This window comes from Trichosurus vulpecula, chromosome 4 (assembly GCF_011100635.1).
Source record: "Trichosurus vulpecula isolate mTriVul1 chromosome 4, mTriVul1.pri, whole genome shotgun sequence".
NCBI classification, from domain to species: domain Eukaryota; kingdom Metazoa; phylum Chordata; class Mammalia; order Diprotodontia; family Phalangeridae; genus Trichosurus; species Trichosurus vulpecula.
Window position 1 is genome coordinate 28,420,633 of NC_050576.1, and position 23,381 is coordinate 28,444,013.

The window sequence follows — 23,381 nt, forward strand, 5'->3', positions numbered from 1 at the left end:
GCTCATCAAAGTTGAGTTCTAAAACTGCCTCTGCAGAGATCTCCAGTGCTACTCAATCATCCCCAAAACTATGGCCCTGATTTGTCTCCTGGACTAAATATTTCGAGCCAACAAGAAGAAATAAAACCAAACCTACTCCCACCAGGATTTTAGTTAACGCTAAAGGGATGATACTGATATGAAGATGGCGTGAGCGAGGTAGCGTGTGCGCGTGCGTGTGTATATACAGGTTGATGTCTGTTGGCAACATCAGAACAAACGCATTTTGAACACTTAACAGGTAAAGACTGAAAACGAGACACTAGTAACTGCTGGTCTTCAGGCATATGAATGACACTCTTCTAAGTTTATTTAGAGTAAAAGGCATTAGTTTTAAGATCTAACATCACTTCAGTTGTGGGGATGGGCCAGTTAATGATGCCATACTGGCCAATGTTTGCACTTTAGCACAGTATACATGATAGAAGAGTTCATTCAGGAAGCAATACTTAATCCTATCGCATAGCTGAATATTTTTCTCCAGCATTAACCCGATTATATTTGTTCAGTGTGATATCTATAGTTACACTATCATAAAAGAATGGCTTCAAATTACCTTGAAAATGGTTTTAAATTAAAAGTAGTAGTTTAAAAAGAAAACTCAAAGGCAACAGCTTTTAAGATACTTGCCCTCATGTAGCATGTAAATAAAAATTCTTAAGCCAATGGATGGCCTTTGGCAAGTATCACAAATGAGTACTTTTTGTCACATAACATTTTTACTTTAATGCTAAAATTTGGAAGGATATGTGGTTTTATGTTGGATGTTTTCTTATATACAGACCAAAAATATACAGAAAATGGAACCAAAGAATCTGAAGAACCCACTATATCAACCAAGACTCAGAAAAGTACAAAACACCAAGAAAACAGAAAGGACAACTGTTGAGCTGTGAACTTTAAAATGTAACAAATGAGAGATGCTAGAGAAAACAGGCTACTGAATAGTAAATGACACGAATCTTATGGAAATAGATACAAGACACAAAATTTATTTCTAAAAAATTCACTGGCAAAGCAAAACATAAACACTCCAGAATGAGAAAGTAATGAAAGCCTTGCAAAAATGCAGTGATGATAAAGCAGGGATGAGAATATTTGGATAGTTCATGTATAAAATTAGCAGCTCAAGATGACATGCATCACAGAGAAAGTATTACCCCCAAGAAAATTAGAGGACATACTTACTGAATCACTTACAATTATTTTTGAAAATTCAAGAACTGGAGAGATACCAGAAGACTGGAAAAAAGCAAGTGTGGTACTGATCTTCAATAAAGGTAAGGAGAGAGAGAATAGAAAGTTACCATTCTGTAAGTCTCACAGTAATAAATAAACAATGGAATAATAAAGAGGAAAAAAACACTGAAAATATCTAGAGCAGATAAGGAAAAGTAGATAAATCAGTGGCAAACAAAGTTTTTAAAAGAATAAAACCACACAGTTCACAAATAAATGGCTCTGTTCTCATTGCAATACTAAAGTTCAGTGTAAGGGACACAGTACGTTATTTGGCCTACTATGCTGGAAATCTAATCCAGGAAAAAAAGGACTCAAAAGTGGCTTAAAAAGTTAGAGGTAATAACAGACTGTCTGAACTCTATTAGACTAACGCTGCCTCTGATAAATGAAAAACTTAGAAAAACAGGATCCCCTTGGGTTCTTGCTACTTTCCCAAAGACAAGAATACCCACTCTTATGTATTCCTTGGGAAACAATTACCCCTTCTTAAGAATATGTGCAACACCTATCAACTGAAGCTACTGTAAGAGAACCAGGGCCATTCGATGGGATAGCATGGCTAATTTGGCACTCATATAATGGGGTCAAGGCAGCTGGGTGGTGCCATGATAGAGTGCCGGGCCCGGAGTTAAAAAAGACCTGATTTCAAATCCAGCCTCAAACACTTAGTAGCTCTGTGACCCTGGGCAAGTCATTTAATTCTGTTTCCCTTGGTTTCCTCAATTGTAAAATGAGCTGGAGAAGGAAATGGCAAACCACTCCAGTACCTCTGCCAAGAAAACCCAAAATGGGGTCACAAAGAGTCAGAAATGACTAAAATGAACGAACACACACAATGGGGTCATTATTGTATATAGCAAAGCAGAGTCACAGAATCAAAGAGCTGTGGGACTGAAAGAGACCTTAATGTCCTAGTCCAACACATACCTGGAAAAAAAATCCCCAGCATGTAACATGGCTACCAAGTAGTCATCCAGCCTCTGGGTGGAGACCTCTATGACAAAGGGGAGCTCACCATCTCCCATGGCAGTCTATTTCACTTTAGTTCTGATTTCATCCTAACATCAGTCTTCAACTAGCCTCCTTCTCCCAGTTACACGTGGTTTTGGTGTCTTCCACGTGACAGCCAAGTGCTTGAAGATAGCTACCATTTTCCCCAAGTCTTTTCTTCCCCAGGTTAGAAATTCCTAGTTCAGCTGAGTGAGCAGAGCAGAGCCAGGAGAACATTATACACAACCACAGATATATGGATTATGTGAGGACCAACCCTGACAGACTTCGCTCTTCTCAGCAACACAAGGTACAAAGACAACTCCAGAGGACTCACGATGGAGAATGCTATCTACATCCAGAGAAAGAACTATGAAGTATGAATGCAGATTGAGCCACACTTCATGCTAGCCTTTCCCCTACCCCCTTTTTTTTTCTTTTTCTTTCTTTTGTTTTTGTTTTTGGGTTGGATTTCTTTTTTGGTCCTGTTTCTTCTTTCGCATGATTCATTTCATTGATCACAGTTCTTCTCCATAACTTGACTAGTGTGTAAATTAATTCAATGCAAAGTTATACAGGGAAGCTATATGGGATTCCATGCTGTCTTGGGGAGGGAGGGGGGGAAGGAAATCTGGAACTCAAAATTATGTAGAATGTTGTAAACTAAAAAAAAGAAAAAAAAAGAAATTCCTAGTTCCTTCAATGAATCCTCATGTGACAAGGACTCAAGGTCCTTTGCCATACTGGTTGCTGAATTCCACACACTGTGTAACTTGACAACCTTGTTTTTAAATTGCCACACCCAGAACCAATTATCATGCCCCTGATGTGGGGCTGACCAAGGTAAGCACAAAGCAACGATTTGCTCCTTTATCCCTGGAAATTATTTGTGTCTTTGTCTTAAAAGCCTATATAGCCTTTTTTGTTGGGAAGAACACCAGATCTGTGCATGAGATTAAATAGATTAGCAAGGCTGCAACTTTAATCTAAGAAGCAAATTTATAATCTATGTCTGATTATAAAGGTGTTTCTGAAATCAAGGAATTTAATTCTAAAAGCCCAGCTTACATTTAATTCCTTTCTCTAACTAAAAGACTCTCCAGCTTAGTAACTTGTCTTAGTTATTAAACATTCTGAAAAAAAAATGCCAAGGAATTCCCCAATGGAGTAGATGTGTAATCGATTGTTTTATAAATGCTTTTTGAGAGAAAATGAACAAACCAACCAACCAACCTACCTTAACCTAGATTTTAATTGCACTGGATGGCAGGGATACAGTGGGAATTAGTTTGCATTTGGGAAGACCCACTCTACGAGCATACATACAAGCAAGGCTGGAAAGATATTAAAGTGGAAAATGGCTATTTCCCCCCCAAAATATCATGAAAAGTCAATTAATTTAATTACGATAGGAAGGAGGTGGCATAGTTGAGCAAAAATGGGGAGGGAGGGGAGAGAAGCATGGTTTTGGAATCATAGGACCTATGTTCAAATCCCAGCTCTGCCACTTCCGTACTACCTCTGAACAAGTCACTTAACCTCACTCAGTTGGCTTCTTTTATGGAAAATAAGGTTGAACTAAATTGGCCACTGACATTTGCTCTAGATCTATGATTTTAGTGTCTTAGTATGTATGTTCCATAATTAAAAGTCTAGACTTCAAATTCTCAATGATATCAATCACTGCTAACCTGGGTATTTGTTAATGGTTTTAAAAAATATGGTTACATTTGCTTTCAAACTGGCTATCAATTATGTCTTTGTTTTCATTTCAGGTAGCATTTCTGCTTATAATGCAGAGCCCACAAACTTCCAGACCAATGACAAGATGAACATTGGGACAACAAAAAGTGACTATGCCAATGATGTTGCTTGAGCAAAGTTTTTCAAAAGACAGCACTGAACAGGACCTGTGGTCTTGAGGCAAGTTTCTGACATCTGTTCTTCTGTTGGAAGTTCACAAAGACACAGAAATATTAATTTCATTATTGAATTCATACAATACTAGTTTTGTCTCAACTTCGTTGAATTCTATGATATACTTGATATGTATATTAAGGGTTTTTTCCCCAGAAAAATAGAGGTCTTCTGTGACAACACCATTCATCCTAAATTCCCCAGACACGCTATTGGAGAAGGTACCTTTGCCTTCCTATTTCCTAAGAGTAGATAATATTTCAAAGTAGTTTATAGAACCCTGTACCCAAACTGGCCTCCCAGTCTCAAAACTCCTATAAAAAAAAGAAAACCATTTTCTACAGCCTGTTTAACAAAAGCAAGTATGTATGCTTCTCACTTTGTGCTCCCTACCTAGCCTAACAACATAAAGAATAGAAAATAGTAAACTACAAGAAATATCTTGATTTTTTGGTTGAAGTTTACAAAAGCAATCTTACATTAATGTAGTCAAACTGGGAAGGTCTCTTCTCATTCGAAAACATGCATGTCCAAGAAACAGATGTAGAGGAATGTGGGCAAGACTAATCCGACCATTTATAGGTGGTCATTGCAGAATTTGCAAAGAGCTTTTGTTACCTCAAGTACTGTGTCTGGCAATGTGATAGCCATGGTGGGAAAAAAATACTCTGGACTACTAAACCTAGAACCAATGTGATCATCAAGACAGTTTTGTGGAAGAGTGATGTGTTAGTAGACAAACTAACTCAGCCATTTAGTTGGAAAGGATAGAAAGTAAACTGCTGATTTTTTTTAATGCGCAAAAGCATTGTTTGCTACAGGGAGGGGCCCTCCATTCTTCAGAAAGGGCTTCTCTATTTCTGGCCTATTAGAGAAAGACTTTCCTCCTGTATTGGTCATTTTTTCATTTATTTTATTCTTTTTTCTTCCTTTTGATGTTTCTTCTTTCACAACTGTGACTAATGTGGAAATGTTTTATATGATAGCATATGTATAATCTATATCAAACTGCAGTTTTTTCAAGTTTTGTCTCAATTGTGCATCTAAACCCCGTGGCTTGTCTGTCAGGAGGCGGGTGGCATGTTTCATCAGTGTTCTTCAGCTTTCTGGGTAGGGACTGAAGCAGAAATGTATTCAGAAATAAAGGTGATGTTAAAAAAAATCATTAAAAAAAAAAGCCTATATAGCTTTCTTGGCATCCACATAAGGCTTTTGACTCATTCTGAGCTTGTAGTCCGGTAAACCTCCAGTTCTTTTTTTCAGCAAACTTGTATAACCAGCCCTCCCCCCACATGGCCTTGTGAGGGTGACTTCTTGAATCGCAGCACAAGACTTTACATTTGTCCCCAGCGACTCTCATCTTATAAGATTCAGCCCAAGATGCTCGACTACAGACACAAAGAACAAATACAATGGGGGGCGGGGGGGGGAAGGAGAGAACCATTTTCTTCGACATCAATGAAATCTGAAAGAATGGGCAATGACAAGAGATGAGACACCCAACAGTAAAATAAAATCAGGTGCAACACTCCCAATTTCATGGAGCAGTAGAAAGAAATTTCCTGAATATTAGATACTCATTTCATTCGTTCACATGTTGGTAATTTGTGCCCAGTGTGACTAGCTTCATGTCAGTACCACAGAGAATCATGATTTAAAAAGAAAAGCAATCTTTTCCCTTTGCAGAGTTTTTACTTTCTATACTCAAGGTCTATATCGGAATGCCTCAAAACTATACAAGGATCATAGTAGTTACAGTTCTTCTAATACACCACATATGATTTTATAGTTCTTGACTGCCCTGCAGTTCCACACCTTCCCACCCTTCCAGTCTTCTTACATTTTATTCCCCTCCCCAGGCACTAAACAATCCAGCCACACGCCCTGCACTGGCCTTCCTGCTGTCCCTTATACATGCCCATCTCACCATACCCTGCCTTTCCCTGGCTGTCCCCACATCCCTGCTTCCCTAGACTCAGCTCAAGGCCCATCTTCTGCAGGCCTTCCCCCGACAGGTGGCTTCCATCTGAGAGGGCCCCCAGCTTGCAGAGGGTGTATTAATCTTGAATGTACATAGTTATTTGTATGTTGTCTCCCCATTTACAGTGTGAGCTCCTTCAGAACAAGGCCTAGGTTCTGTCTTTTTTGCATCTCCAGTGCCTACCATATAGTATGGCTTAGAGAAAGCATTTCATAATGCTCGATGGTGGTTAATCTTCCTGGGTCACCTCTCTCTTAAACGTGTTGTCTCCCACATTAGGATATTTTCCATTTGTATCCCCAGGACTTGGCACACAGTAACTGCTTAACAGGGCAGGTAGGTGGCACAGTGGGTAGAATGTGGGACCTGCCATCAGGAACTCTCATTTTCATGAGTTCAAATCCAGACTCAGGTACTTACTAGCTGTGTGACCCTGGGTAAATCATTTGACTCTTTTTGCCTCAGTTTTCTCACCTGTAAAATAAGTTAGAGAAGGAAATGGCAAACCTCTCAAATATCTCTGCCAAGAAGACCCCAGACAGGGTCACAAATAGTCAGATATGACTGAAGAACAACCGCTTAATAAATACTTTTCATTCATTTATTTAGGAGTCTGCCTGGACACACTGAGCAATCTAAACTAGAGAAAACCGTGAACTGGAATCTAAAGCAGTGTATGTTACTGTACCAACAAGGGCACTGTGCATGGGAAAGAAGGCTGAAGTGCTTCCCCTACCCTGTCAATTCCAGGCTTCTCTGGCTTCTTTCAAGACTTAGCTCAACCCACCTTCCACAGGACTCTCTCTTGGGTCTCCTCCCACCTGCCTGACCAGGTCCTCAGTCTCCCTTGCTGGATCTTTATTCATCTTGCTCTTCCTGGCTTCCTATCAGTAGAACAAGGCGCCCTGCCGGACAAGCTCATCACTTCTACTCACCACCAAGCTGCTAACAAAAGTCCTGGTGGATACCACCTCCCCTCTGATTGAAGGTCAGAGTACCAAACGCTGGACCCGGTTTCCTCAACTTTGAACCTGCTGCCCTACTTGGTTTCAATTTCACGGAACACAAAGCCATCAGGTACACCCTGGTGTCCACCTCCCCCCTCCCCGATCCCTGCCTCCTTTTGTGTAGTCTTCCCCTTTGGACTGCAAGCTCCTTGAGGGCAGAAACTGTCTCTCTTTTTGTTGGCTGTAGCCCCAGCACCTGGAAGGTGGTTAACGGTTATTGGATTAGATAGGTCGTGCCCACTTGATAACTGTGGGTGTCCCACAGCTCAGGAGGGAGCCCTCTTTTCTTCTCCCATTCTACTACTTCACTTGGCGATCTGTTGCCATGGGTTCAATTGCCATCTCGATGCTGATGATTCTCAAATCTACTTAACCAGCCTTAACCTCTCTCCTGGCCTCCAGACTTGCATCCCCAATGGCCTCTCGGACATTTCAAACTGAATGCCCGGTAGACAGCTCCACACCTCCAAAACTGAACTCCTTTTTGTCCTCAAACCCTTCCTAGCCTTTATTAACTTTCCTGTTACTGCTGAAGGTACTACCATCCTCCACGGCACCCAGGGTCCCAACCTCCTTATTCCTTCTCACTTCCCCATATCCAATCTGCTGCCGTGTCCTGTGGACTTTACCTCCATTAACATCTCTCCATACATCACTTTCTCTCTTCTGACACTGAGTGGATGTAGTTGGTAAACAACAAGCACCTCCTGGCTTCCTCCTACAGGAAGCCTTTCCTGATTCCCCCTTAATGCTAGTGCCTTCCCTCTGTTGATTAACCCCAATTTTCTTTGTCTATATCGTCTATGTGCATAGATATTTCACGGTTGTTTCCCCCATTAGACTGTGAGCTTCTTGAGAACAAGGAGTGGGGTTTTTTTTGCCTTTCTTTGTAAACCCCCTCCCTCAGCAGAATGCCTGGCACACAGTAGGTACTTAATAAATGCTTGGTTGACTTAACTTGCAGGAAGCCTTTCCCAGTCTCCCGTCTCCTGGGGCCTCCCTTTCAGATTACATAGAGGATAGAGGTTCAAACTCTTGGTTCTGCCACCTGGGCAAGTCCCTTTCCCTTCCCTGGGCCTCATTTCCCTATCTGTAAAAATGACAAGAATGGACTGGCAGACCGCTCATGTTCCTTCCCAGTTCTAAATCTTTAAGATTATGAACTTCCACCAAAAGCAGGCACTAACACTCAGAATCATACCATGGATATAGTGACTTTACAATTTCAAAACATTTTCACATTCATTTCCTCATCTGGGCCTCACAACAACCTTATAAAGTAATCAGGCCAGGAATTATTAAACAAGGGACAAGACGATTGAGCTAACTCGTCCAGTATGTCAAACTACTTGGCAGCTGGGCCTGGAAGCCAAATCTGGTGACTCCTGCTTTGGGCCTCTTGGCTTTACCATACTCCTAGAGCCCTCAACTGGTCTCAACTGGCTTGCTGGTTAAACATTCAACCACAAAGAAGAAGGGGAAGTGCTCAGCTTTTCCAATTAAATTCTAGTTTAATCATACGTGCCTTACTGGGAATTATGGGGCAAGGGTTTTGCCTCTTCTCTGCTAAATGCTTAATGTGCTACGGCTGACTGAGGGCTCCATGAGAAAGCACGAAGACCCGGGCAGTCAAATCCCACAGGTTCAAAAGGCCCAATTTTGAGTTGGAGAAGAAGCACGAAAGGGAGTATTTAATAAGAACAAGTTCACTTTAAAAAGGAGGAAACTCCAAACCGTAAAGTTTAAATGATTCACCCAGGTTCATATAAAGAGGAGACAACAGAAACTATATCCAAATCTAGTTCTTATGATAGACAAATCTGTGTTACACTAATGAGGAGTTGAAGAATTCATTAGGGATTTTAGTCATGTTAAGCTCCTAATTTAAAAAAGAAAAGAAAAACTGCCAAATATCAGACTAAACCATCTATATTCATTTATACCGAATATAAAAATGCTTGTAAAATATTTTGTTAAATATGCTCATGGCCCTCTTAATATGTATATGAGATTCAGAAACATTAACTGATTTGACAAAGGTCACTCTGCTAGTGAGTGTCAGGCCTGAATCTCTTGCTTTCTAGTCTAAAGTTCTTCCCACAAAGCTACACTCAACCAGACTCCAGCAATAACAAAAAGACAACTCAAGATTACCATTTGAGATTACCACCACATTTATGGGATCTGGGGGGCAGACACTGTGCTAAGAGCTGGCATGTATACATACACACACATGTGTATGTGCATATGTGTATACGTGTATATGCATATATATACACATATACATACATACGTGTGTGTGTGTCTGTAAGCAAACATATAAGTAAAATAGCCAGCCTCCTGGAGCTTCCATTCTAAAACAGGAAGACGACATACAAAAGGCAATCAGAATGGGAGATTTAAGGGGAATTAGTGTCTGCTGCTGTGTAGGAATGTAACCAGAATGGCCTTTGTTTTCTTTGAATGACCCAGCTTACCTCATTGAGCCTCTGGACACTGTGGCTTGCTCTTCCGGGGCAGGAAGCCCAAAGAGCATTCCAGGAAGCAGACAACTTCCTGTGTGATGAGTCATGGGGCTGGCTGAGGGGAGGTGTTAGCTCCAGAACCTGGTCTACGCTAGGGGGAGGGGCCAAGTCAAGAACCAATCGGCCCTGGTCATTCAGGCGGCGCTTGATGATGTCAAAAACTCTATAAGAGGGGAGAGGACAGCTTGAAGATCCCTTTTCCTTTTCCGGTTGGAGCCAGAGACACCTACGGCCAAAGCTGAGCTGCCGGTAGCAGAGCTGACCCACGTGGAGCGAGGAGTGCTGAGCCAGGACTGGAGGCCAGTGGGTAATCTTCTTACCGAACAGGGGAAGCATATGTACGATTTTGCCTTATACTATTTCACTTCTCTGTGGCCTCCTGGTTACCCTTGTGAGGCGGACTTATTGGGCCTGGAAGCTTTTGATGAAAATATCAAAATGGGGATGCTGGTTTGTGGGCTTGTTATTGTGGAGTGTAAATATATGCTTTAGTTCTCCTGCCTTCTGCCTAGAGAATTCCTTATATCCTGCGGTTCCGGACCTTTTAGGCACATATGAGATTCTCTTTGAAATCATAAATTCTGCCTTCCTAATATAAGGAAGTAGGAAGAAGTGGAGCCAGAAGGGTAGTGAGCATAGGTGGCCAGGGGATCTCCTGAAATAGTGGTCCTGGCTAGGAACTGACCAATCAGAGGAGAGAGCTGCAGCGGCAGAGGTTTATATTGTTTCCCTTATATTTTAAAACATTTTAAAATTTAAAATTTAACTTTTTCATCAAACAAAAAACTACTCTCCCCCGCCCTCCAAAAACAAAACCAAACCCTCTCAACAAATGTGTATCATCAGGCAAAACAAATTTCTGCACTGGCCACTGGTCCAAGAATGATGCCTCTTTTTGGTTCCTGAGTCCATTCCCTCTCTGTCAGGAGGTGTGCGTGGCATGCTTGCTTTATCACAGGTCCTTTAGAAGCATGGTAGATCATAGCACAAATCAGAGCTCTTAAGGGTTTCAGAATTGCTTGTTGATCATTCATTTAAAAAAGAGCTAGTGACAATTATGCAAAACAGGCTCTGTGTAGGCTGGCACTGGAGGGCTCTATCCCCAGCATTCAACTTTAGAGAAGCTGGTGCAAAAAATACATAATGATAGTGATGTGACAAAAAGCATGTTAAGTCACTTATATTAGCCAGCCCAAAAGAAATTCAGAAATGTAGCAAAGGCATAAATTCTGAATTCTAGTATCTTAATGTATATGTTAACATAGACTCATATTCATTTATTTAAAAATAGGCTCAGAATTCAAGTAATGAACTAAAGTCCTACAAATAGAAGCTCCAATTAATTGCACAGTGGAAAGTTATGTATAAATGTATTTTAAAAGACGGTAGTATTTATGAAAGATTTTTAAAAGATATTTGTGTAAGACATTAGTGTTAAAATTAAACTATTTTCAATTCTGTATTTTCAAAAGGATTAAAACAGTTCACACTCCACTGAGATTCTTGCTGTTCTTCGGCAGCTGCTTTGATGCACACCTCTGAACTAACAGAAGGAAAATGTAACTTAAATTCCCTTTTCTAAGTGCTCTTGTCTCACACTTTTATTCAAAAACCTTTAGTGTTTCTCCAGTGTACACTGAATATAGTCCAGATTCTGGACTGTGACATCGAAAGCTCCAACTACCTTGGGACATATTTTATTCTACCTTTCAGAAGAACCAGAGGACTCTTTATCTCCCATCTCCATTTCCCCAGGTATGGAATAGACTCCTCCCACCTCTGCCTCTTCATCCGCCTCCCAAGGCTCTTTTTCATGAAACCTGCCCTGCCACACCACCCCTCCCCCACTCAAAGTGATCCCTCTCTCTCTCCCTCTTCAAATTTCTCAGAGCACTTTCCCTAACATGTTCTTTGCCCAAACCAAGCTCTCTCTTGTATCAGTTATTTTTCCCAAATTAGATTTTTAAGCAGCTCGAGAGAAATGTTGGGGTCTTGGGTTCCTAGGGTTCATGCAATGCCTTGCATATAGCAGGAATTTTTTTGCTAATTTGAATTTAAACTAAAAATGTGATTATCCTAAAAGCACTTAAATGAGCTAACACCATCTACCCTAATTAACAAGAATGTCATCCAAGGCAACTGGATTACTTCCGTTCTTTTCTGCATGTCCCTTTTGCCAACATCCAATAGCACGACCAGAACTCAGTAGCTAACGGGGAAAATCTACCATGAACTACAGAACGCACCTTCTACCACCTAACAAAGCAATGCTTTCCCCCATGTGGCATCACAATCAGTAGCACTTTTTCCTCCAGGACATAAAACATGGTTGGGATGTGGGAAGCACCCTTCTGGAAGTACGTAGGGTAGGCAGTGACCCTAGTCTGATATAGAAAGTGAAGTGGGAGAATGATCTCCAATCATCAAATCATTGCCTTATATTAAATTGAGCTGAGACCCCCAAAACAAACAGGCAGAAAACACATAGCAAGAAATTCTAAGTTCAAAAGAGTTCTAAGAATTCATTAAAAATTTTGGCTACTGAAAAGTGATCCATAGGAACCCTTCAATTTTCTGTTCAACAATCAGAAAGGACAGTGATACTTCAAGAGAACAAGCTTTATGAAAAGCTAACTACAAAATGCAATGGAAACTAGAAAGTGCTACGGAAATTTAACATCAGATCCTTCTTTAAAAGATGGTATTTATGATGGCAAAAAGAGCTCTACTATACTGATCAAGATTCCAAAGGATCAGACTTAGAGCTGGGAAGGACCCCTAAGGTCTGCTAGTCCACCCTGCTCCTTTCTTTGTGTAAACTTTTCCCTCAAAAGCTTCCATTTAAGCTGACTTCATGCCTGCCTCAAAGGCTGTGTCACTGAAGCACAACCTCAGGTGGGTCAGTCACACAGGTTTCTTAAACTCCAGCTAGATTCAAAGGTGCTCAACACCACATTTGCCAGTGGGGAAGGAATTTTTAAAGAGAGGCATAGTTTTGATTTGTTGCAGGTGAAAGGTGGGTTCTACCATACTGAAGAAATCATGGTTGACTATCAAAATGAATTTAACAAGCACTTATTAATTGCTTAATATACAGTCACTGGGTGCAAACCAAAAATGAAACAGTCCTCGCCCTAAGGAAGTCTTCAAAAAATGAAGACTCCCTGCAACTGCCCCAGGGGTAAAATCCAAACACTATGTTCCTGCTACTAGAGTTGTCTACATCCAATTGAGAGTAGCTAAGTGTTACTTACACCATTAGTTTTCAGAGCTTTCAACATCAGTCTGAAATCAATCAAGAAAATATAATCATCCTTCTGCATTCCTATATCAAATAAACGGAGTCTATCTGTAATCAACAATTATTCCAAGAGTGTGTCAGCTTTTCAGAGTATGATCAACCAGGCTGAGAGTTTGTTTTGTTCTAAAGACTGGCAGAGTTAATTCCAAGAATGTAAAAGGAGGAGAAAGGCATGGCAGAAGGGGAATAAAATGGCCAGCTAGGAAATAAGAACAGTCAACCAAAAAGAATTTATTTAATGAATGTTTATTATGTGCCAAGGGCTGGGGATATGCCAGACCTAACCTAACCTAAATGAATGACCAAGGAGCATTGGATGGAAGGAAGGGGTGGGTTGAGGAAAGTGAAGAGTGGATGATTACTGAGACTGGAAAAACTACATCCATGTCAATCTTATTTTGAGGGGCGGAGCCAAGATGGCCGCTGGAAAGCAGGGACTAGCATGAGCTCCGTACCGAGTCCCTCCAAAAACCTATAAAAAATGGCTCTGAACAAATTCTAGAACGGCAGAACCCACAAAACATAAGAGGGAAGCAGGGCTCCAGCCCAGAACAGCCTGGATGGTCTCTGGGTGAGGTCTATCCCACAGAGCTGGGAGCTGGGAACAGAGTGGAGCAGAACCCAGCCTGAGCGGCATGGACCATCCAGACCAGAAGCCGGGCAGAGGGGGCCCTAGCGCCCTGAATCAGTGAGCCTCGGCAGTTACCAGACTCCTCAACCCACAAACACCAAAGACTGTGGAGAAGGTTAGTGGGAAAAGCTGCGGGAGTGGAAGGAGTTCAAGGTTTGGCTTACAGCCCCGGGGCAGCGGAGGTGGGGCAGCTACAGCTGCTGCCGCTTCTGGCCCCAGGCCCACCTGGTGGGAGGAATTAAGTGGTGGATCAGAGCAGGAGTGCACAGCCTGCTGAAGATTTAAGCCCAGTCCCGGTTGGGAGTTCTTGGGGAAGGAGCAGTGCTGGTGTGACAGAGCTGGCACCTCCCCCCCAAACGTGGAACATAGAACTCGTTAGTCTACAAGCAGTCATACCCCACTGAAAAACTCAAGGGTCAAGTTAGTTGGTTGGGAATATGGCCAGGCACCCAGATTCAGTCTCAGACTTTGGATTCTTTCTTTGGTGACAAAGAAGACCAAAACATACAGCCTAAAGAAGTCATAGAGCCTACAACAAAAGCCTCCAAGAAAAACATGAACTGGCCCCAGGCCATGGAAGAGCTCAAAAAGGAGTTGGAAAAGCAAGTTAGAGAAGTAGAGGAAAAATTGGGAAGAGAAATGAGAAGGATGCGAGAAAACAATGAAAGATCAAGTCAATGACTTGCTAAAGGAGACCAAAAAAATACTGAAAAATATACTGAAGAAAACAACACCTTAAAAAATAGACTAACTCAAATGGCAAAAGAGCTCCAAAAAGCCAATGAGGAGAAGAATGCCCTGAAAGGCAGAATTAGCCAAATGGAAAAGGAGGTCCAAAAGACCCCTGAAGAAAATACTACCTTAAAAATTATATTGGAGCAAGTGGAAGCTAGTGACTTCATGAAAAAATGGAAGACAATGTGAAATATCTCATTGGAAAAACCACTGACCTAGAAAATAGATCCAGGAGAAATAATTTAAAAATTATTGGACTACCTGAAAGCCATGATCAAAAAAAGAGCCTAGATATCATCTTTCAAGAAATTATCAAGGAGAACTGCCCTAATATTCTAGAGCCACAGGGCAAAATAGAAATCGAAAGAATCCATCGATCGCCTCCTCAAATAGATCCCAAAAAGAAATCTAGGAATATTGTTGCCAAATTCCAGAGCTCCCAGATCAAGGCCAAAATACTGCAAGCAGCCAGAAAGAAATAATTTGAGTATTGTGGAAACCCAATCAGAATAACCCAAGATCTGGCAGCTTCTACATTAAGAGATCGAAGGACTTGGAATACGATATTCCGGAGGTCAATGGAGCTAAGATTAAAACCTAGAATCACCTACCCAGCAAAACTGAGTATCATGCTCCCAGGCAAAATATGGATTTTCAATAGAGGACTTTCAAGCTTTCTCAGTGAAAAGACCAGAACTGAATAGAAAATTTGACTTTCCAACAAGAAAGAAGAAATAGACAAGAAACAGAAATTGCAAGGGACTTACTAAAGTTGAACTGTTTTGTTTACATTCCTACATGGAAAGATGACACGTATGATTCATGAGACCTCAGTATTAGGGTAGCTGAAGGGAATATGCATATATATATGTATATATGTTTATGTATATATATAAGTGAATGTACGTATGTATATATCTGTGTGTGTATATATAGATATATATGAGAGAGAGAGCAGACAGGGTGAGTTGAAGACGAAGGGAAGATATCTAAAAGAAATAAAATCAAATTAAGGGATGAGAGAGCAACATACTGAGAGAGGGAGATAGGGAGAGATAGAATGGGGTGGATTATCTCGAATAAAGGTGGCAAGAGGAAGCAGTTCTATGGGAGGAGGGGAGAGGGCAGGTGAAGGGGGAATGAGTGAACCTTGCTCTCATCAGATTTGGCCTGAGGAGGGAATACCATACATACTCAATTGGGTATCTTACCCCACAGGAAAGAAGAGGGACAAACACTTTGGAAAGGGGACAGGGTCAAGGGAGAAAATTCAATAAAGCAGTTGGGAAGGGTTATACATAATGATACACATGTGGCCTGTGTTGAATTGCTTGACTTCTTAGGGAGGGTGGGTGGGAAGGGAAGAGGGGAGAGAATTTGGAACTCAAAGTTTTAAAAACAGATGTTCAAAAACAAAAAAAAAAAGTTTTTGCATGCAACTAGAAAATAAGAATAGAAATAAGAATAAGCATAGAAATTTATCTTGCCCTACAAGAAAGGAAGGGAAAAGGGGATGGGGGGGGTGACAGAGGGGAGGGCTGACTGGGGAACAAGGCAACCAGAATATATGCCATCTTGGAGTGGGGGAGAGGTGGAAAATTTGTAATTCAAACTCTTGTGAAAATCAATGCTGAAAACTAAATGTTAAATTTAAACTGGTAAAAAAAAAATAAACATAAACATTTCGGGATACAAAAAAAAATCTTATTTTGACCATATTTACACAGACAGATGGCAGCCACCATTGATGGCAATATCTTGGAAGGAAAAAATTAATTCAAATGTGAAAATTACACAATTCTAGTTGTACAATTGGGATGAGTCATAATTAAAAAATTACTCTGACAGGCTAAAGCTCAAGCTAGGTGGAGCTTCCCACTTGGGTTGGGAAAAAAGTCAACTTCACCAGAAAGAAGCTGGGAAATGTGTAGCTATAATGTCCTGATCCTAATGTCCTGTGTTAGTGGACTCAATTTCATGACCCCAAGTATGATACTGCTGCCTGGAAGCTATGGTTCCATTAAAAGGGGCAGAGCACCCAAGAATAAGGGCCTCTCTTTGGGCTGCTCCAATGGGAGAATGCTAGAGAGCATATAGAAGGGCATGCCTTCATAATGAAGGTTCAATGGACATTTAAACTGGACACCAATGGCACTTTTACTCACCCAGGTGTGCAACCATAAAAGTCATCTCCCATTTTATGCTCACCCCACATATCTCTTCGGGTGCCGCAGGCTCTAAACTGATCTTTTGGGCCCAAGTCTCTCCCCACTCCCATCTATTCTCCACATAGCTGCCAAAGAGATATCTGTGGAAACATGACTGAACTTTCTCCACCTGGATAAATACCAGATGATTTGGTACTTATAGAATCAGAGCTGAAAGAAGTTTGGAAGTCATCTAGTTCAATTTAATATCATTTTATGGAGATTCAGAAATGTTACCTAATTCTGCTAATACCTAAATCTGGTCATTCTGCTAGCAAGGTGTGACTATCAAGGTGGATTTAGTACAGCCAGATGGGCTATGACTAGAAGACAGTGTGCCCTAAACACATGTACTTTGGAAGAGTTTGGAGAAAAACACAGTTTGGACCTGTTGAGTCTGGATTTTCTATGGTACATTTAGCTGATCATATCAAATATTCAGTCGGGAGATGTCAGGAAGAGAGAGTGGGGTTGGACTCAGACTCATGAGTCATCTGCAAAGGGGTGTTGAGAGAAGAGCAGAGTCCAGCACACAACCTGCAGTACACCCACAGATAGTATGGTATGATGAGCCAGTAAGGAAACCAGCGAGCTGTGAGACAAGTAGGAGGAGATCTGAGAGAGCAGATTCCAATCAACATGAATAAGAGATCGTCCTGAAATGGCTGGATGTATTTGAGTCCATGCTGTTTAGAGTTAATGGCCACTGTTCTGCCCAACAGAAATATGCAGTGCCAATCTGACTAATGCTTTCCGGCTTTCTCAGAACGACCAAGAGGAGAGGGTATGTAGGTGGTGGAGGTGATCAATAACATCATAAGAGAGAGGTCGAGAAAGGTGAGGATGAAAAAAGGAAGTTATGACACTCTAGAGTACCAGTCACTTTAGAGTTACATGGGGAGTTTAAAAACCAAATTTTAAAGGGTGGAGAAGTAAGAGGAAAGGAAGCAGTTGCAATGGGGAAGTGTGGCTAAGAAAGGGAAGCCCCACACAGGACAATATCTTGAGGGGATGGTAGTGTGGAGGGAAGGTTTTTAAAGCATCTCTAAGGCGTCTTCAAGCAGCAAACCTATTCTACTCCTCTCCCCCAAATCCTTCCCTCCTTTTGCTAGTACCCTTTTGGAACTTGAGTAGAGAGTGCGTCGTCATTTGTCTCACACTCACATCCTGTGTCCCCAGTCAGGGACCATGTACCCCTCTGACATCTGGCACAGGGCTGGGCCCAAAGCACAGAACTTAGAGGTTACCTAGTCCAACTCAGCATTCCATCCAACTTGGACCCTAACTTGGCACCAGAAGAACCACAGGAAAAATGTTTAGTTTTTATATGCCAGCACCTAGCTCTGTGCCTTATTCAGGGCAGGCATTTAATATACATCTGAATTAAACTGAAGTGACAGAAACAAAAACCAGTGAAGTGGTACCTACTGCTTCACCCTCTTCTTAAACTCGTCAGGAGAAACTACTTAAAAACAGATAATAGTTAACCATACTGTGGCACACAAGCATGAAACTTTGCACCCACAGAATGACAAATGTGAGGAAATGAGAGAACTTCAGGAAGTCTCATTAACTGCAGAATGAAGAAGGCAGATCTGACAACAAGGTGAGAACAACAGAACAAGAAGACCTTGCATGATTACAATGACCAATGGCACAGAGAAGCAATTAGTAAATTCAATCATCTTCTTTTGGTTGAAAGGGATATAGAAAAGGACTAAGGTGGGTTGTCAGATGAGGTGCATATGATGGTTTTGCTGAGACACAAAGGGAAAGGGAATGGCATGAAAGCAAAAGGAATTACAAACATTTTTTAAAAATTAACAATTCCATATTTTATAAAAAAGACCCTCACACAGAAATTGACTTCCCTCCTTTTGTCACTCATATTTATCCAGGTTGGTTCCAGTTTGGTTATAGTGAGGAAAGGTATTTCACAAAAATGAACAGTCCAGGAATGGGGCGGGCCTCCCCTTGATGCTTCACGCTAAGCACTTACTAAGTATGTGTTGACTAGAATCTTACCCCTCGTGGGAAGAATCAACATCCCTTTTCAGAGGTGCAAAGGGAACTTAAAGACCATTTAATGTAAGCCAGGGCTGAACAAGAATTTTCCAGTGAGAGAACTCACTCCTTCCCAAGGGAGCTCATTTGACCTTGGAAAAGCTCTCACTATTAGTGAGTTTTTTTTCTTATAATCAAGTTTAAATCTGCCTTTCTGCAACTTTTGTCTCATATCTAATTCTGTTCTCTGGGGCCAAGCAGACAGTCTCTCAAATAATCAAAGGAGCTTTCTTGTCCTCTCCCTAGGTCTTTTAGCGAGACTACCCTACAAGAGACTAGACAGATTTCCTTCCTTCACAAGATTCACATATGGCATAAACTCAAAGCACCTGATTGATTATCCAGGCCACTGATCGTCTTCTTTCTGGATCACCTTCACCTTACACATGGTTTTAAAATGTGATGCTTAGAACTGAACATGGATCATGACAGGACAAGCTTACTACCTAGTCCATCTGGCCTCTCTTTATTAAGATCCAAATACACAGTCTGCATAACAGCTGCACACTGGACATTTCACTAGATGTCCTGCAGATACCTCAAACTCGTCATGTCCAAAACAAAAACTCCATGAGCTTCTCTCCTGTGCCTCTGCACATCCCTCCCACTTCCGCTCACCTCAAACATCCAGTTGTTTTCCAAGTGCCACCCACACAGCTGCCTCCCTAGTCAGGCCCATTATCCCTCATGTGGGCTACGGCAATGGTTTAGCTGATCTCCCTGACCTCAGTTTCTCCCCACTCCTTTCCGTCCTCCCCAGAGCAGCCAGGGAACTTCCCAAAAGCCATGTCTGCGCATGTTACCCCCATGCTCAATAAACTCCTGCAGACCCCATTCCATCTAAGATATAAACTGCCTGACATTTAAAGCTCTTCCAATCAACAGTCATTTATCAAGCACATTCTATGTACTAATGGCTGGGGATAAAAAGAAAGGCAAACGCAGTTCCTGCCCTAGAGGACTTCACAGTCTAATGGGGAGAAAACACGCAAACAACTATGTCCAAACAAGACAGAGGAAGATTAAGATGCAGAGAACCTTGGAGGAATGGAACTAGAATGAAAGGAAACTAAGAAAGGTTTCTTGAAAACACAGAATTTTAGCTGAGACATAAAGCCAGGAGATAAGAGATAACAAGGAGGAAGAGAATTCTAGATGTGGGGGAGAACATGGTGAAAACACCCAGAGGACTGCAAAGTATGGAGGAGAGGAAGGTGTAAGGAAGTGTGGGGAGTAGAGGGGCCAAGTTATGGACTTCTCTCAACACCAAACACAGGCTTTTTACATTTGATCCTGGAGGCAAGGGGGGGGGGGGGGGGGGCGGGGCTCGAGGCAGGCTCTGGAGTTTAGTGAGGAGTGGTGACAGTTAGACCTTAGTTGTAGGAAGACCTTTTATGTGCATGCAGACTCCCCCATCAGAATGGAAGCTCCTGAGGCCAGGGCCCAGCACATGGCGGTCTCTTAATGAAAACTTGGGGCCTCACTGCCAGACCACACTGACTCAGACCAAGTTTCTAGTTAACTAAGTCACGATCACTTTACCCCATCATGCGGCTGGTTGCCTGGCTACGCCTGTGCTTGTAAAACTGACCCTTTGAACTTCATATTTACCCCTATTAAACTGCATCTTATTCCACCTGGCCCCACATTCTAATCTGTCCAGTTCTTTCTGGATCCCAGCTTTGTGTCAATTGTACATTGGGTACGTGAGCTTTCTATGTCTTTATCCCTGTCAATGATGAAAATATTAAAACCACACAAGGCCAAGGGCAGACCTCTAGGGTACTCCACTAGCAAAGGCCTTCTAAAAACAGCTCGAAGACCACAACTCCTGCTGCCTCTACCGTTTTAGAATCATAATTTCAACTCTCATTCCCCTTCACACAAGTTTCAATTCCCTTCTGCCTATTCAGATCCTTGTTCTTCTTGGATCCTATTTTTTTTAATCCTATCTATCTAGTAATTGCTAAATATTTATTAAGTCCTAGGTTCCAGGTACTGTGGGGCTACCAAGAGAAAAATAAAATATTCTGTGACCCCCAAAGGAGCTAACATTCGACAGGGGCAGACATGGTACACACACAAAACAGCATATGAGGCAATGGGCACCAGTGCCCAGGAGGGATCAGAACCTTAGGCTTCACACAGATGGGGCAAAAATAGGGATTCTAAAAGGCAGAGGGGGAGGAAGTGCATTCCATACACCTGAACAGGAAATGATGCCAGCACAGCAAGCCACTGTGGCAGGCATGAAGGGGAAGAATTTGCAGGTGGGTGGGAGTCAATCTGCAAAGAGCTTTAAACACCACACAGAGGAGGCTGCATCTGATCCTGAGGATGACAGGGACTTCGTAGAGCTTACTGAGTTTGACTTGGGCTTTGGGGGGGAATAATTGCCTGCCATGTAGAAAAGAGAGTGGAGAAAGACTTATGGCAGAGATAAAACTTGGAGGCACTTGAAAAAGGCCAGGTGAGAAGCCACTAAGGGCTCAATCTAGGTGGTGGCCAGGAGCAGAGAGAGATCAGAGAAGATACCTGCTGGGGGGGGAGTCTTGCTAAGACCTAGCAAATGATTGGCTGGCTGGGTAAGGCAAAGTAAGGCATCTAGGCCCTCTTTCTTTCATACTCAAAAGATATCCTTCCAGTCAACCCCTATATCCTCCCATTGTCCATAACCAATTACTTGTCAAGTCCTATCCTAATACCCTGAAAACATCACTCCCACTCAAACGGCTGCCACCATCCTACTTCCTCAACAGCTCTGGCCTAGACTATATATAGCAACAATCTCTTGACTAATTTCCCAGATTCCAAACTCTTCCCTCTCCTAACCTTCACAAAATCTGTATCCCACCTGCCCGCCTCGTGCCCCCCACCCCTGATAGCTGCAGGGGACGGGGTAATTGGTGGTAGAGGCTTGTTTCTCATTCTAGAACAAGTTCAGTCATTCCCCGCCCCCCCAGAACTGAGTCATAATGCAAAAAAAATGTCAAGTGATCTAAAAATCAGAGAGTTCCTAAATATTATGAATTAATCAAATCTCATGACTTTTCAATCCCCATTTTTCTGGACATCTCCACAGTATTTGAGATTATTGATTTTCAAATCCTCCTGGATACTCTAATCTCTGTATTTTAGGAACACTGCTGTTCTCTTCCCTATCTGACCACTCCCTATCCCTCCTCTTTGCTGAACCGTGTTATAACCCCAGTTACTGGCTGTACTCCAAAGCACAGTCCTGAAGCCTATCTTTCCTTTCTTTTTCCTTTCTAGATTCTGACTTAGTGACTTCATCAGCTCTCATGGGTTCAATTTCTCTTTATTTTATAGTTGACTTCCAGACCTATGAATCCAGCCATAGTCTCTGTCCTGAATTCTAGTCGCTCATTAGACATGTCTTTAGACATCCCATATTGGGCATCTTAGATTCAACCTCTTCAAAAATGGACTAATCTTTCCCACCAGATTCATTTTCTATATAAATGATTACTCTAAAACACAGGACTGATCCTATTATTCCGCCAGTTCAAATTCTAGTGGCTACCTATTACCTCTAGGATAAAATTCAAACTATTATATTTGACACGTAAAGCACTTCACCACCTAGCCCCTCGTTACCTTTCCAATCATCTTGCACATTACTTTCTTCCACACACACTATGATCCAGCCATACGGCCTACTCGAAGTTACCCATAAATCAAGCCATCATCTGACTCCAGGAGTAATGCAACTCCTTCGCCCACCTTCCCAATTTCTGTTTTCCTTCAAGATTCAGCTCCAGTACCACCACTTACTACATAGGAAGGACTACACGCACGCGCGCGCGCGCGCGCACATACACACACACACACACCCCGCTGCTCTGTCCCAAAATTCCTTGTAGTTATTTTGAATCTTTCAGAGATGTGTGTGTACTTGCTATCTGCCCTCATCATAAAGTAAGCTTCTTGAGGGTAGGAAGTTTTACTTCCGTTCTTTCCCTCCCAGGTCTCTTAACATGATGCCTGGCACAAAGTAAGGGTGCTTCTGAATGAACCAGAAAGCCTCCTCCTGTCAGCCTTCCAAGAAACTGTTTTCTGGGTGAGTGGGAGCTGAGCTTTGAAGAAGGTGGAAGCTCTGTGATTTGGGCAGAGGAACTCCTGGTGGGTGGGGACTAGTATGCGGCAGAAGCTTGATAGGAGCCCAGGTCTTCCTGGTTCCCCGACCCGAACAAGGTTCACTATGCCTTGCTGTTTCTTTTGTTGTAATCTTTTGCGGAAATCTTCTGAAATGCAAAATTACTCCCTAACTGAATCCTTGATGATGCAGGTTTTGCATAATTTCAGAATCATCATTAGGAACACCTATTACCATAGAAGAGAACTCTAAGCATAGAAAATGGAGATCAATTCAACAAAAATTTATAGAGTAGAAGGTACTTGGCTAGGTACCACGATAAAAAACAACAAACCCACTGCCTGCAGGGAATTTACAATTGAATGGGCAGCAGAAGAAAAGATGAAAGAAGTACTGATCTTGTGACTCAAGGTCAAGATAAATGATAACGATAATAAGAGCTCACATTTATGTGACACTTTAAAGATCACCAAGTGCTTCACCATTTGTCTCATTTGTAGACAAAGGTTTTTTGTTACTGTTTCTGATTTTTACATTTCTCTCTCATGAAAGTGAACAGCATGTACTTGCAAGACCTCCTGGACAAAAATAACATGTTATTTGCATTACTTTGAACATTACATCC

General features: G+C 41.9%; 1 protein-coding gene across 13 annotated transcripts in view; it reads right to left on the reverse strand.

Annotated features, from left to right (window-relative positions):
- OSBPL9 (oxysterol binding protein like 9) overlaps window positions 1–23,381 on the reverse strand; it is a 146,104-nt gene that overhangs the window by 41,422 nt on the left and 81,301 nt on the right. For 6 of the 13 annotated variants that reach the window (XM_036755059.1, XM_036755057.1, XM_036755065.1 and 3 more), the window contains one exon: window positions 1,240–1,308. The exons of the other annotated variants lie outside the window; for them this stretch is intronic. In XM_036755059.1, coding sequence (XP_036610954.1) covers window positions 1,240–1,308 — 69 coding nt within the window. The remainder of the gene's footprint in view (window positions 1–1,239; window positions 1,309–23,381) is intronic. 13 annotated transcript variants of the gene reach the window in all.